General features: G+C 37.8%; 1 protein-coding gene across 1 annotated transcript in view; it reads right to left on the bottom strand.

Moving 5' to 3' along the window:
• Positions 1–2,847: 2,847 nt before the first annotated feature.
• The window catches only part of SLC30A7 (solute carrier family 30 member 7), a gene marked incomplete at both ends in the record, with an annotated part of 57,626 nt that continues 43,567 nt past the window's right edge, over positions 2,848–16,906 (bottom strand). Inside the window, 3 exons of the mRNA XM_084242097.1 lie at positions 2,848–2,895; positions 12,633–12,782; positions 16,459–16,549. Of these exons, the coding sequence (XP_084098223.1) occupies positions 2,848–2,895; positions 12,633–12,782; positions 16,459–16,549 (289 nt within the window). The remainder of the gene's footprint in view (positions 2,896–12,632; positions 12,783–16,458; positions 16,550–16,906) is intronic.

Here is a 16,906-nt window from a genome sequence, read left to right as displayed (position 1 = left end):
AGATAAGACATTATAGAACTATGACCAGCTGATTTGGAATCAATGATTTAGCTGCTTTCCAAGGATACACAAAGTCACAGTATTTTGGTAACTGGTTTGTAAGTGTAGGCTTTGAAAAATGCTGAAGTATTCTTAAAAGAAGGAAAATCACAATGCCAGTAACATGTTACCACTCATGCTTATGCAAATGACAAAGTAACACTGAGCTATAGATTAACTAGACACTGTCTTTCATAAAGGTACACAGAGAGGCAGCAAAATAAGGAAGCTGTACATATTTTAAGCCCTTTCATCTTGATTCATAAAATCCAGACTTAAAAACACACAAATAAATAGATATATTTCTCTTTGGGGAAATTTACTTGGCAAGGTAAACTTACCCTGAGCAATAAGAAATGTGTTCTCCAGAGAATATTTTATTTTTTAAAATATGAGCAAAATTATACTTTTTTTTTTTGACAAGTTAGACCAGTAGGGACATTCTAGATTTATTTTATAGCAATAATCACATAGTATTTCTCATTGAAACCATGTGTTTTAGCAGTACATTTGTGCCAAGAACTTGAATGTAACAAAAGTATATCCTAAGAGTGAGAAAAAAAGTAACATTTTTCTCCAATTTTTTACTGCTGCAGACACAGGCTTAATTAAGAACATTTAACTAAAGCATAAATGTTAATGCCAACCTGCTAAATGATATAAATTAGCAATCTCCTATAACAGTGACAAAATTAGAGTTCCATCAGCCAAGTACTCTATACATGCTACAAAAACACACTCATGCCCTTATGTTTTGAGAATACAAAGATAAAGTGATGCATCTTTTGACAAAAGCTTCACTTTGAATGGAGGGCTGCTCAGTGAAAGGCTGAACTGGATCTTCAAACTGCATTGTTGAACTTTACAGGCCAGTGCAAATACTATTTCCACACGAAACATCAGTAATATTACACATAATTAGCTTTTAAAGGCACACATTCAAAATCCCTGCCTTCATCTTAACCTGCTGTTTTCCCTAACATGCCAAATTTCCAGGGTTCTATCAGGCTTGGTAGTGGTTGCAAACTCCCAAATGACTTATTATACTTATAAGGAAAAAACAATACCATTATCAGGACTTGTAATTTTTTTATACTTTCCTCCTGAAATATCTCAACACTTGTTTCATTTATTTAAGTAAATTTTATTATGGGAATTCTCAGTTTTAGAATTGTCTGGCAGTAAGTAGAAATCTTCTGAAAACACTACTTAATCTGCAAAAAGAAGAACGTTCACAGTTCGCTACAATCTGCAAGAGTTTAGAAAAGCATAAAGTGGTCTAGTTTCCTTATATGGTGTACATAAATTGCAGGTTGGAAGTCGGGAAATAGATAGCTTGAAATTAACAGTGATTTCTGCCCTGTCAGTGAAAGGGTGCTTATGATTAACCTACATTCTAAACAATCATTTCCATACTGCAGGGTTTTTCCCCAACAGTTTCATTTTCTTAAAGTTAAAAGGGAATATACACAGTGATGAAATGAAGTACAATGGGGAGATGTTTATGCAGATCAATATTTCTTTGTAAAACATCAAGAACATTTGAGTAGAATGTTCAAAACATTTGTCATCTCAAATTGCAATTTTATTTTTCAAATACACAAGAACCTAGAAATCAACTTATTAATTTCTAAGATACCTGTGTTAGAAGAGTTCCATATTACCACATTTGTTCCGTAACTTCAATAGTTTGAATTCAATGAAAAGATTGCTTTAGGATTCCTGAAAGCAAATGTATTTGTGCAATACTTGCACAGAAAAACAAATTGCATGACATGGCATTTTGAAGAATAAAAAAGAAAAATAACATTGTCACAACTATTTCTGCCTTTCGTCTACACTGCTTTTTCTTTCTATTAATAAAATCCATAAAAACAGCAAGGAGAAACGCTTTTCACAGACACACTAGGCTTTATAGAAATTTGGAATTTAGTGGATGATTTAAGGAAGTCGACTGTCTTTATAACAGATGCATTTGCAAAGGTTTGAATGCACAGTCCACAAAGTCTAAAATGTGAAAGTTGAATCTGATTTCAAAAGCAAAATAACACATTTTATTTTTGATAAAAGGAAAAATTTCACATCTCTAACCCTAGGCTGGAAGTACATGAAAGACAACCTGTATACATTACTAACAAGAGTCTTATTTTTTACAGATTACAGAATATCCATTAAAAAAAAACAAAACACATATTACCTGTGATGGTAGAATTCTATGCTGGCACATACATTTTCTGATACAAAGGCACTTTGAAAACCCAATATGGTTTGGTTCATAAGTTTGCAAGGTACAAACAATTTTACAAACATATGATTATACTGAAGAACGTCAACAAACTGTGACATTACATATAAAACAGATTTCTGGTGTATTTTTTTCGAATAACACTGGTTTTGTGGGAATGAAAGTAGTGGTTTCCAGCAGTTTCACTGAAGACATTCCAGGTGATCGGAAACCTACAATTTGAATTTCTTGCTGGCGAGGATGAGGGATGGGAGTGAGGGCACATTTAAAATGGAAAAAAAAAAAGGAAAAAACAACACCCTGGAATAAAAGCTCAGAAATGAAAAGGATTTGAAGGGAAGTGTACAAAAGACAAGGCCGGAAGTCCAGGAAAGATCCTGTTAATTCTGATCCCTTAGTTGTGAGGTCCTGGCAGAGTACAAATGGCTGACTCTACCTGGTCTACTTGGTACTAGGGAGTTGTAGTGATGATTTCTCTATTTTAAAAAGCTGGGTACAATGTTTTGGATTGTACAGTACCAGAAAAATTAGGTCCCCCAAAAAGCATAATTTCTCTTTATTCATTACATGGCTGCGAAGTCAATCTGTACATAAAGCTGTCTCACTCCAGCCTGAAAAGTTTAAAAAAAGAAAAATTAGAAACCAATAAAGTCAATAACAGACTATATGTTTCAAAAAAATAGAAAGAAAAAAATCTCATTCTTTGGAGAGAGGCAGAAATTATTTTTCTATTCTACTTCTGGGAAATCTCCATTTCTCATCAGAAAGCACTAGTAATTTTATTTTAGAAACAAGTATATCCATAAGTTCCAAAAGATACTTCATGTACCATTACAGAAGCCAGTCATGCTACCAATCACATACTTTGTCCAAGTGATATTTAGAAAAATGAGGTGAGCCATCTACCATTACCCTGCTAGAAAGCGCCACAGTGCTTTGCTACTAAAATCATACCCAGTCTAAACCCTCCTGTGATAAAAGGCTAGTAAACACTTAAATATCTATTGGTAACTTTCTTACACTCCAACCCTTTCAATTTTAGATATGAACTTGCTACTCAAAGACACTGCTCTTAAAATTGCTCCCATCTCTCCTTGGTTATCAAGTTTTCTTATTTGCTGTCTCTCTTTTCTCTTGAACCCATTCCAATGCCAACTTTTGCCACCTACCACTTCCCAAAGATGTCTGTTAAGGTCACTTCCAAGTCGCCCAGACCAAGGCTCAATAATCAGTCCTCATTTTAATACTTAATTTACCAACAAGGACACAAGAGATCACTCCCTCCTACTGAAACATTTTCTCCCCTCTTGGATTTCAGATAAAACTCACTGGTTGCCTTTTTACTTAACAATCTTGCTCGAGTCCTTTGCTGGTTCTTCCTCCCCTTTTCCTCCCCATCTTTGTACACCCAAAGGCTCAGTTCTCAGATCCTTTTCTACACTTGCTCTTTAGATGAGCTCATCTAGCAGCGAGACTTTCAGTATATCTATACACACACACATTTCTATGTCCACAGATGCGTTGCTATATTTATCACTCACCCACCATTTACTTGACCAGCTCCACTTGGATGTCTGACAAGCATCACAACTCAGCCAAACTGAACACTAGCCTCCCACCCCCCCTTAAGCCCATCCATTCTGTTTTCTACAGCTCAGTATCATCTTTAATGTTGCAACTTAAAACAGCCTTCTTTCTCTCACACCCAACCCATTAGCAAAACCTGTTTGTTTTAGGGCCTCCCCAGTGGCGCAGCGGTTGAGCATTGGGCTGCGAAGCTGCCTGCAGCCTGTTCAGCACCGGTTTTATTCCTGGCCACCAGTGAGGGTCCCACATGGTTCAACAGACCTCTCCTGCTGCACCTGCTGCTCCCCTCAGCAGTGTATTTCGTCAGTCTGCCTGTTCTGCTCCCGGCTCTGGCTCTGGTGAATTCTCTCACCCTCCCGCGCTTCTGACTGTACCCAGTGCTTGCATAAATAAATAAATAAATAAATAAATAAATAAATAAATAAATAAATCTTTAAGAAAACAAAAAACCTGTTTGTTTTATCTTCACATAATGCAAACCCAGAATCTGACCACGTTATATTACCTGGTCCATTGCTACCACCTGACCGAAGCTACCAGTATCTCTATCTTTGCCTTCCTTTGGTCTGTTTTCAGTGGAGCAACTGGAGAGATGCCACTCCATTACTCAAACCCCACAACAGTTTACCTTCTTTAACCCTTACAAAGCCAAGTTCTTAAATGACCTACAAATCCGCTCTAGATTTGGTCCTTGATTACCCCTCTGATCTCACTCTTATTCCTCTCCTTTTCACTCTGCTTCAGTCAGACCTGCCCTTCTGCCTGGTACAATGTCTCTGGAGACAGTCAAACAACATATTCCTTCTCTACTCAGACATCAATGAGGCCTACACTGATCACCCTATCTAAATGCATTCAATTGATTGACACAACAAGTACTTTCTGGGCATTTATTGTATTTTGGGGGCCACTCTGCTGAGAACACAAGAGGGAACCAAATAGGTTAAAAATATCCTTGCCCTTATGGAGTTTATATGCTATTTTGAGGGGAGATGATAAACAAGTAAGTAAGTAAATGCTTTGCAACCATCCCAGGCTGGGTATGTTCATGGTTGGTTCTAGCAGTTTGAAGGAGAATTTTGGAGACCTTGGCATCATTTTCACAGTTTTTTTTTTTTTTTAAAGATTTATTTATTTATGCATACAAGAGCTGAGGTACAGACCAGACCAGAGATGCGTGTGTGTGCATGTGTGTGTGTGTGTGAGAGAGAGAGAGAGAGTGAGAGGATTCACCAGAGATGGAGTGGGGAGCAGAACCGGTGGATCTACTGAAATACACTGCTGAGGGGAGCGGCAGGCGAGTCAGGAGAGGTCGGCTGCACCATGTGGGTAGCTCCCTGGCCGGCTGGGGATCAAACTCGTGCTGCAGAGGCTGCGGATTGCTTCATAGTGCAGTGCTTAACCCCTTGCGCCACCAGGGAGCCAGCAACTTAAGCCCCAGTATATCTTTATGCTTTCTCTACACTCTCTCTGGCATTCTCTCGTGGCCTCTTCCTTTCGTAGCCGTCATTCCTCCTCTCGTAGCCGCACTCCCATCTCTGAGTAGCAGCGCCACCCTTATATCCCTCGTAGCCATCTCTGAGTAGCAGCGCCACCCTTATATCCCTGATCTCTAGGCTAAGGTGCACACACTTGCGCATGTACACACTGCCATGCTCAGGTGTCCAGAGTCAGGCACAGGTGCCCCACACGCCAGTGCCCTCTGTGTTAACAAGATCAAGGTTGCAGGTGATAGACACAGAGCCCAATGGCATAAAAGTCTGACTATCTTCATTTACCCTACAATGTAGTATGTCAGATGATGAGAGATATATAGGTAGGTAGGCAGGTAGATATATGGAAACTGCCTCAGCACTCACCATCTCCCTACTCTGTTCTTCCTCTCCATAACATTTCAGACCTTCTGATATAACAGTATTTTGCTGTGTTGCTATATTATGTTCTCCCATCATAATGTAATTCTAAGTTAAAGCATTTCTGCATCCCTCCACACCCTGCTGTAACAGGGATCTAGACTTGGGACCTAGACTTGCTTGCCTAACCTTCCTGTTATTGAGGCCCTCAGGAGAACAGATTTCAGCCAAACACAAAAGCACAAGTTAAAAACAGGCCTTCCACCCTCCAGAGACTTCCTGCGTTCCAGCAATGGCTCCAGAACCAGCAGAAACCTGATGGCTGACCAGACTCAAAAGCAGAAAGCTGTCACAGACATCACTGAGGACTCATTAGCATGCTAAAATACCCACCCCTGGGTGGAGACTTAAGGTGCTAATGAGACATTTGATGAAAGAAAAACAAGTAACCCACTGGGCTCCAGTGTAGCCCAGGCTAAAATACACTGTGACTCTGCCCACCCCCTCCCCCACAAGCCTGCCTTGGTTACCAATCCCGTAAAACCAGGAACCCCACAGCTCTCAGGCTAGAGTGTGGCTCAGGATAGTTGCTGCCCCTTTCCTAATGTGTATCCAAAATAAAAGCTCTTCACTTGAAATCTATTACTGACCATTAAAAAAATCTGGGGGAGGGCCTCCTGGTGGCGCAGCGGTTGAGCGCTAGGTTGCGAAGCTGCCCGCAGCCTCTGCATGGCCGGTTCGATCCCCAGCTGCTCCCCGGCCACCAGAGGAGGGTCCCACATGGCGCTCAGACCTCTCCTGCCGCCCGCTGCTCCCCTCAGCAGTGTGTTTCGTCTGTCTGCCTCTTCTGTTCCCCGCTCTGGCTCTGGTGAATTCTCTCACCCTCCTGTGCTTCTGACTGTACCCAGTGCTTGTATACATTAAATAAATCTTAAAAAAAAAAAAAAATCTGGGGGATTAATTGGTGGAAGCTGGATGAAGACATTTTATAATTCTAACACAAATTACCAGAATCTCAAGTACTACTCAGCACAATGTAAGTGAATAATACATATTCATTGGTTAAATTGAAATGTTATAATTTCCTTCTTTCAAATAAAAACTATTAAAAAATAAAAGCATTAGTTACAAGAAGTGTTTTCTTGTCGATACCTTAGAATGAAAGGTAAATTAGAATATTTAATGGAAAGGAAAAACCAGAGTGGGAGATAAAATATGAACACTACTTCTTGCAGTTATTTCTAGCATGGCATTTTTTTCCTAATGCTAAGTAGAAGGACCCTGGCCCAGCACTAATGAATGCTTAGGAAGAGTTAGAAACTATTCTAATGGAATAAAACTCTGAATATGCTCTAAGAGCTTACCAAAACAGGAAACTTTTTAGGTTCTTTGCCTCATTGAAGAAAAAAAAAATCCTTGCTGTGGCAAAATTAAAACTCTCTTTAAATGCATGGGAAATGCATTTAATAGCACCTTCTCTTTATGAAAGAAGAGAACTTAGTATTTGCAAGACTTTGTGCTAAAAATTAAAGCCAAATCCATTTTTTCTCATTTTAAAACTGCTGATGAACACCAACCTTACTTTCTCACAAAATTATTATATATTCATCCAATATTTGACAAATATTTAATAAATCCTTGCTACATACCAGGGACAATTATAAGGAGCATGGGAATAAGAATTGCATATGCTACAAAAAGCTATTAAAAGAAATTATCGTGATTGATTGCAATTATGTTTTGTTTACTCAATCCAGTCAGCTCTTAAAATAACTATACTTAAGAATTCTTTAAAATGTTGTATGTCTAACCTTAAGAAAAAACAACTATTGCCTAAATGAATTATCTTAATTTCTTTCTCTTTTAGCAAATACATAGAAGTAAAATGGGCAAAAAAAAAGCTATTATCTCTGCCATTTTACCTCTACTACAGTGAAGACGGTAATGAGAAATGAAGTAGCCCAAGGCAATAAAAAAGAAAGGAAAAACAAAAAGGCTAGGTAAATTGATCCTTGCATAATCATGAGTTAATTACTCAAGCTGATATCTCCCCCCCCCCCCCCCCAGGGGCTACAGCTTTACATAAAAGCTCAGACTAATAGCAGAAAAAGTCATTTTGCTTCACCCATCTGTCCTGATGGGGACAGCTTCAAATTTTCGAGTTTCCTATTTTCTCTTTTCAATTTCCTTCAAAGTAGAATTTCCAAGGAATCCTGTGGAAAGTCACCTACTCCCTAAATGAAAACTAGGTTGTCTATATAGTTTATTCATACCACAAAAACATGACAAATACTCCAGCACATCAAAACAGTGCTTGGTTCTATCATATATCTACCACTTGGTTCTATCATATATCTACCAAGAATCAGAACTGGCTGAGGGATTGTCCTTAGAATGCAAAAAACATATAATATTCATACTGAGAATAATGTACAAACCATAATCAACACTTTTTAAAACTGAAAAGACAATTTAGTTAAACAGATAAGCTTCTATGAAAATAAGTGTTAACCTGGACTACTGACTTAAAATATCCCCAATAAATATTCATTGTTGTGCAAAGGAAAACAAATCAAAAGTAAAAAATTTAGAAAAATAAACATGGCTATAGAAAATTATAGTTTGTATTTTCTACTAATTTCTCAAAGATTAAAAAAAATTGCTGTTTCAGTTTTTAACTAAGGATATATAATATTAATCTTCGTTCTTAAATGAAGTCTTGAAAAACAATTTGACTCTTCCATGTGAGAATTAAGTAAGTGAAACAGCAAGTGGGTACGACAATATCATGTGTGGAGAACAATACTGTTCCCAGTTCCTTTTTCTGTAAACAGAGTATAATCGTACTTGTCTTGTGCAGATGGGTTGATGGGATAGGTCCCTTACAACCTGGTGGGCATTCAACAAAGGCCAGTTGCTGCTGTTATTATTTCCACAACTAGCAACCAACCAACAAACATTTAACTGTGTATTAAATAAAAACAATAACCCTAGAAATTTGTTGGTCACATTCTATGTTCATCTCAACCTCCACATGAGGTGATGGACATCACCAAAGGAATTGGAAATACTGGTAAGAAACTATTCCAGAGCACACAAGTAAAATCAATACTTATAAAAGATTTAAGTCCCTTACAAAAAGGAAAAGCAAATGGAATGCGCGGAAAATCAGAAAGCTACCAAGAAAGGGGCAAATACCTTCTCCTACCTACTCTCTCCTCTCACCTGCCAGAAGATGTTAGGTTGGATGAGGTATGTGGTAAGAGACAGGAAGGATTCTGAACACAGGAGAAGTTTCTGAAATTTGGGGAAACTCCCACTTGGGCTTGTGAGGAGGTTTTCTGGTTCCTTCCTTGGTATTAGTGTCAACTCATCTTGTGAGGCTAGAAAATGGAGCACCAAAAGCTGAAGGAGATATCTGGGGCTTTAAGCCTTAATAACAGAAATAGGCAGAAAAGTATGAAAGGAGGAGCAAATATTACGTATTAGCCTTTAACTGTCTTTTGTGGTTTATGGGATCAGGAGGGTAATGAACACCAAGCACAGTCTGTATTTTTCTTCAAACAATACTTTTAACAAAAAATGTATTTTAAAAGTTTAAGGTTATAGTTATAATTGTGAAGTAAACTATAAAAAATTAACAGATATCCTCCAGTTTTAAACAAGAAACACACAGTATTAAATGGCCTTCCTAATCCACTATCCCACTCCCTCTTCCTGTTCATATGCCAAACATAAAAACTGTGTTTTCTAATTCATCAAAATTGCCAAATAACTCATTTCTTAATGCAAGAGGTAGAAATCTGTGAGAGAAGATTTTTTCATGCCAACAGAAATCCTTCCACATGCACTGTTTTATATTTATGCATAGGAAGTTAACTGCATTGACCATTAAAGCGTAACTACTAACTATGGAAAGTGAGAATTAAAAAAGACATTCCTAGTGCACAGTTCTAAAATAGTGACAAAGTTTACAATTTTATAAACAAAATAGAAAATTATAATTTTCAAGTTTTTGTTGATCTCTTCAAAGTTATCCTCACATATACTTCAACATGAACAAATTTTTAACCAAAACTAATTTTTTTAAAAATCAATTATTAGATACTTAAAATGGTCATAAAACCAGAAAGTATAGCTTACTAATGAGAAAACCCTTTTTGCCTTTTGGAACTAAGGCCACCAATGTTTACAGTTGCTTGATAAATATACCTAAAACATAAGCACAATTTTTTCTAAAAAAATTAAACAATTTCAGTTTAATAACTTCAATAAGTAGAATCTATGAATAAGATGCAACTTAAAAAATTTTAAATTTAAGTGTTATTTTATGAAATGAAAATGTTACTGCAGGGTCTGGGATTTACTTATATAGATACACATTACTAGGATAAACAGAAAAGGAAACTATATTGATAAAACATTTCACTTTTGCTTATGTCAGAACCAAAAATAAAAGATGACAAAACAATTTTAAATCATTCAATGTTTGGAATGAAAGACTTCAGTAGAGTAACTGTTAGGGGGAAAAGGATGTCCTAAAGCTAATTCCATACAGGCTTTGTGGACTCCACCCCCACCCCAGGCCAAAGCCAAAGACACTGGGAACTCCAAATCCCATCACCACCAAAGGGAAGGTGGCTGGGACCTGAGGGTGGGGTTAAGCAGCCAGGTTGGTATAAAGCCAGACACGTGGGCTTGGGGGGGGTTTCCCCCATTTTGCTCTCCGCCAGCTCGCAGCATCTGGCCAGCTCTGGGAGTGACTTTGGGTTTCCAGGTCGGTGGATCAGGTAGGACGCATTAAAGACTTTATTTCCCTATTTTCTCCCTGAGTTGTACATTTTCCTTATTTCCTTTTTCCTTGTAAATAAACCTTTTATTAACCTTTTGTGTGTGCCTGCAGTGGAGTATTCATAAGTCCCTTTTAAGCGCGCGGGTGAGGACCCACAGCCAGGCAACCCGTTCAATATTGGGGCTGTCCTATAACATAACCTCTCCCTCGGGGGTAAAAAAATGGGTTTAACCATCTTCACAGCAAAGTACAAAGAGTGCGTAGTCTCTGGCAAGGCATGAAATCAAGTTGGCTTGATCTTAACTGATAAAACAGGTTTAAAATATTTGTCAGAGCTTAAAATTTTCAAAAACCAAATACAGTTTCCAAAACCAAAGCAGCAGCTGAATAAACTTTCAAGTTCAGCCATTTTAAAAGCCAAGATTTCTAGGGTTACCAGAAGAACCTCTCTCCACAACTTCAATTACAACTTCAGCAATTCCTAAGCACAGACCAGCTGCTTTGTGCATTTCTAAACCAAGAAACTACATTCCTTCTCAGCAGGAAAACTATGACTAAGTGCTACAGTCTAGGAGATCATGGGGTATCCTAGAGGTCAACAGAAGCTTGAACCATCAGGGTGGAAGGATATATAAGCAGGAGAAAACTTGAGGTTTGAGGAGAGAATAAGATCTAACAAAAACAGCAGAGAAAAGCAAGGTTATTGTCAGCTGAGCTTTCATTTTGCTTCTAGAATAAAGAAGAGCTGTGCAGATTCAGACATATGTGAAGAAGTTGCAAGCTTCACTATGAAAGTCATTATGATTGCAGTTATTATAGTATTAATTGAGAAGCCTAATTCTTAAAAGTTCTGGATTAAGTAAGTAGTCCTAGTACTTATTACTTTGGTAGTATTAACTCTAGCTATCACCTACATAAGATTACCTCATTAATTACTCCTAAAGGACCCTAATCCTACATTTCTATTTATCAGAGAGGAAGAAACATTTGATCTATGCTAAGGTTCTGAATTTAACTAAACTGCATATTATGGTTTGTTGTCCAAGTCTCTCAAGCACATAAATGATGTGTAAGCATATACACATTTGCAGAGAAAAAGTTAACAACTGAATTGATCTTTACATTAGAGTAGGATTTTGTCTCACACAGAAAAGTAAATAGCCCAGTGGGTGCAGTGTATGACACAGAGCTGGAGAGAGGTTTGAAAAGTGACACTGACACTTTACAACAATCCAGGGTAACAGCCCTGTACAAGTTTTGACAAGCTGGATTTGTCTGGTTGTTTGTTAACGCTGAGATCCACATAATCCACTTCTGGCAAGGTACCACTCAGGCCACGTTATATACTTTTTGTTACATCACACCAGGAGGCACATGTCAGTTTTTAAGCACAGATTTTTAAGGTTTGGAATCAGATTCCTCATTAGATCTGAATAGTAGATAATTTTGGCAGGCATGTTGACATCTAGATTTTTTCACCAAATATTTCCAGCAAACTAGACTGAAAAAAGAAATTGTGTTCTCTCCCTCCTTAGATGTTACTGACATGATGTTCTTATTCTCCCGACACATACAGAATAGCAAAATCATCCTTACTCCGATTATCAATCACATGACTATGTCAACTCTTGATGGGGCAAGAATTAACTGAAATAATTTGGTTGCAGGCATGCACTAACTTATGATTCCAAATACACAATTAAGAGAAATCTAATAGCACAGTGAGCTGTTAAGTCATACAGGAGTTAAACATGGCTTTGTTATCACACAAAAACATTAACTTAGTCCAGCTAAAGCCACTGACAAGTCATTATTCTTATTCCAAATGCTATTTTAGAATTTTTGCCATCAAACAGCATGTCTTATAAGAAGTGTATAGTAAGGAAGAATCTAGCTTTTCTCACAGTAACTCAGATCAGTGCAATGATGGGAAAATAGGACTATGAGCATTAAAAATACCAGCCAAAATAAGGATCTCCCAAGTTTGGCCCTGTACTTGGGAAAAAAAGTACTTTTATGCCTACCTTATAGCACACATTTTTAAATAGTAAATATTTTTAAAGTTTACAGGTAACAAATTCAAAGATCCTTAAAAGAAATTAGTAAAAAGTCATACCTGAGTAAAAATATTGTGTGTTTGGCTTAAAATCCATCTGGCGTCAGCATCAGGTGCTACCACTAACTTCAAGGTCCCAACATAAACGTCAGAACATAAGGTCCAGAAATGCTGTTCTTGCAAATTATAAACTCCTTGCAACTGCTGCACCTACAACATAAAGGACAGATTTAATGTAATACCCAAGTATATGTGCAACACAGCAACAAACATGGATTCTACTGTCCAGTTTAAAAAAAATGGAGGGGGATATTTGAATTTACTAGCAAATACCTAGTGAGTAGCCAGTATGTGCCAAGGACCATGACGGGTGTTTGGGAAACATGAATGAACACATCAAAATTTGCAGGGCACAGCTGAAAGGAAAATTCACATTTCCAAATATTTTGACCAGCAAACAAGTATAAATACAAATAAGACACTAGAAAAAGAACAACAAACTTTAAGAAATAAGGAATAGAGAAATTGATGATCCAGAAATTTAGAAAATGAGAACTCACAGTATCACAGAACTAGTTCTTTGAAATAATGAGCTAGAGGAATAAATGTTTCCTAATGAGGGTTTATTTTGGACAGGACAATTCTACACCACGTGTAACTGTCAGAAGCAAAAGGACCTTTGTATCCCCAGGGCCCAAGGAATTAAGGTCCAACACATAACCTCCTACATATCATGTAACAATAGAAAAGTGAGGGTTGTCTCTAAGTTTTTCCACTGGCTCCTTAAATCTTTCACAGCTTAGGTGAACATTAACAAGACATATTTCTGATGGAGATTAAGTAGAAGCCAAACACTTATCATCATCTGCCTAGCTATCAGCTTCATTGAAGTCAACTTCATTTCCAGTCTTTCTGACACCTCGTTCATTTACCCTCACTATTGAGGGAGACCCTGCTATGTTAGGATGTACCACTCCCTCAAAATTTTCCAGTGGCTTCCCATCTTACTGAATAAAAGCCAGTGTGCTCACAATGACTTAGTGGACCCATGTCACATGGCCCTTTATGACCTATTCTCCTGATCTCCTAGTCCTCCCTCTTTGTCCCCTCTTGCTCAGTTACACCAGCATTCTTAGCATTCCTTGAAAAGTCAGGCACTCTCCTAACTCAGGGGATATGCTATTTCTGCCTGCAGTGTCCTTCTGTCCAGATTTCTGAATGGTTCACTTGGTTTCGGTTTTACTCAAATGTCATCTTCTCGGGGGCCTCCCCGGTGGTGCAGTGGGTTGAGCGCAGCCCTGTGAAGCTGTCCACAGCCTCTGCAGCGACAGTTCGATTCCCGGCTGGCGAGGGAGCCAACCCACATGGCGGGGCAGACTTCTCCTGCCTTGTCTGCTGCTCCCCTCAGCAATGTCTTCGGTCCTTCTGCCTGTTCTGTTCCCTGCTCTGTCTCTGGCGAATCCTCTCACCCTCCCGCGCCTCTGACCTGTACCCTAGTTCTTTTAAAAAAATAAATACATCTTAAAAAAAAGCAAGCCATCTTCTTAGTAAGCCCTTCTTCTCTTATACTAAAATACCCATGTTTTCATTTCTATATTTCTCTGTTTTGTTTTACTTTTTGGTACCTAGTGTCACACACTATATTACTTATTTACATGCTTGATATCGTTTATTGCCTGCCTCCTCTAGCATATTCTTTTTTTTTTTTTTAAGGGAATAACTGGGGAACTCTCTCTCTCTCTTTTTTTTTAAAGATCTATTTATTTGTTTGTTTATACATGCACTGGGTACAGTCAGAAGCGCGGGAGGGTGAGAGAATTCACCAGAGCCAGAGAGGGGAGCAGAAGAGGCAGAAGGACCGAAGTACACTGCTGAGGGGAGCAGCGGGCTGCAGAAGTCTATGCGCCATGTGGGACCCTCCTCTGGTGGCCGGGGAGCAGCTGGGGATCGAACCAGCACTGCAGAGGCTGCGGGCAGCTTCGCAACCCAGCGCTCAACCACGCCACCGGGGAGGCCCAGGAAAATGATTATTTTAAATCCTTTCTTCTCTCTTTGTACAACAATTGCATTAATTTTTTTTTTGCACAAGTTTACTTTCTTTGCCTTTGTTCATGGATAGCTATTAGTTAGTGCATTCACCCCTTAACAGTGTGGGATACCTGGTTTGAGTGCTAACACAACTACTAAAATGATATTTCCTCCAGAGTTACAATGGGCATTTCAATTTCAATGTGCCTAGAACTCTTTCAGAATTGAGAGGATTTTCCATTCTCAAATCTCCATTAACACAGACTCAAGCTCGAAGAGGGCATTAGCATCTATCTACTTACCAGTCAACACTTTCTCTCCCCTTTGCTAATATAATCTAGCTCAAAAATGTATTCCAAATATCTAATTAGCTCCATCTCATTGCTACCACTGTGGTCCAAACCACAATTTTTCCCCACTGTCAAGGAGCAAAGTTTTCCACCCCAAAATGTGTCTCTTTTGCATGAGAATTATTTTGCAGACTTGTTATTTTCAAGTAACAGCAGGAAAGGAAAAGCTCTGAAAACCGGAATGCATGCCCTTTTAAAAGAAATATTTGCATGTATAAAGGCAAATCTCCATTTGTAAGTATCTCCTCCACTGTATGCTGAAGAAGGGGATGATCAAATTTCTATTATTAAAGGAGATGATGGCAAATTAAATATGCATAGCAAATACACCTTTGCTTACTGTGACTTCTGGTAACCTCCCATAACTGACCTTTTTCCTTTCACCCCCCTCGCTCCCTCCTTTGCCCCAACATACTTTGTCTTTAGTTACTGAAGGAGGTGGCTTAAGCCATTTCAGCAAGTTACTCAGTTTTTCTGTATCTTTCCAAAGTAAACAGATGGTATACATGTTAACCAAACTTTCGTTTGTTTTTCTCCTGTTAATCTGTTTTTTATTATAGGGACATCTCAGCCAAGAACCCAGAAGGAAGGACAACAGCTTATAACTGCTTTTCTTTGCTTTCATTCTTCCTAGAATTCAAAGTATTCTAGTTTAACAGCAAGAGCAATAATCTTTACAAACAAGTTTAATGATATGCTTCCTGGCCAGAAGCCTTCTAATGGTTCTTATTGAATTAGAATCAAATATAACCCTCTTGTAAGACAAAAATCTTTATATGATCTGACTCCTGCCTGCCATTCTCTCCCATCTTTCCAGCTCCTCTTCCTTTTATTTATTATGTTTCAGTCATAATGGCTTTTTCCCTCTTCTTCAAACACACTAAATTAATTCCAACCATAGAACTTTTACATCAGTATTTTTCTTTGCCTGGAATACTCTTCTCCAGGATTTTTATATGGCTGGCTCCTTCTTATCATCAAGGTTTCAACTTCCCTGAATATGACTTACTCCATGAATTTAATGCAGCCGACTATGCCTACCATGTCATCTTTTTTCTATTTAACAATTACCTCTGATTTTTTTTTTATTTATTGATGTACTGACTAGTGCCTCTGTTCCCGCAGTAAACAATAAGCCCTTTAAAACAAAGTCAGGGTCTGCCTTGTTTTCCTTTACATCCCTAGTACCTTAGAGAAATAACTGGCACAAAGTGGAAACTAAAAAATAAATGTTGAGTACATGCCTATATCATCTGTTATTCATATCTATATTTCAAAAAAAAAGCTCAATTTCTAGACAAGGACAATATCTACCACATTTTCTTAAGTACAATTCAATATTTTCCAATGATTATATTCTGGTTTGTATAAACGGCAGTCGTGGTCAGCATTCTATCTTGGAAGAAATACAAAATTATACACACATGCTACCCATATTTGTAGAAGTTAAAAACCCTAATAGTTTGGAAACAATATAAAACCCAATGGTTTGGAAGATTAAAACTTACCCTCTGATAGCATTGAGGCAGATTATTTTCCAACAGGGGAGGAGTTCTTTGCATTAATATTCCAACAGACTCTCTTAAAAGAGGAATAACACTAAAGAATAGAAAGAAAACAAATTTATCAAAATAATGATCTGACAACCTCATCTGGAAATAAAATAATAGTATACCATTTTCTAGTAGAATATAATATGATTAATTAGAATAACATAAGGAAAAAGAATCTAGTTGCTATTCCAAATTTTTCATGGGATCAATAAGTTATTATCCAAAGTAAAAGAACTAGATAAAATATATCAATGTATGAAAAGACTAAAATTATAATAATAATGAATAGTACTGGAACACCCCAAAAAATCTAAATATAAGTCATTCAACTTATTTAAAACATGACTTCAAATGAGGAGAAATTTCCAAGATAATCTGTGAACAATATCATGACAAACTAGAC

Source organism: Talpa europaea (genome assembly GCF_964194135.1).
Source record: "Talpa europaea genome assembly, chromosome: 9".
Lineage (NCBI taxonomy): Eukaryota > Metazoa > Chordata > Mammalia > Eulipotyphla > Talpidae > Talpa > Talpa europaea.
This window is presented reverse-complemented; position numbering and strand designations above follow the sequence as displayed.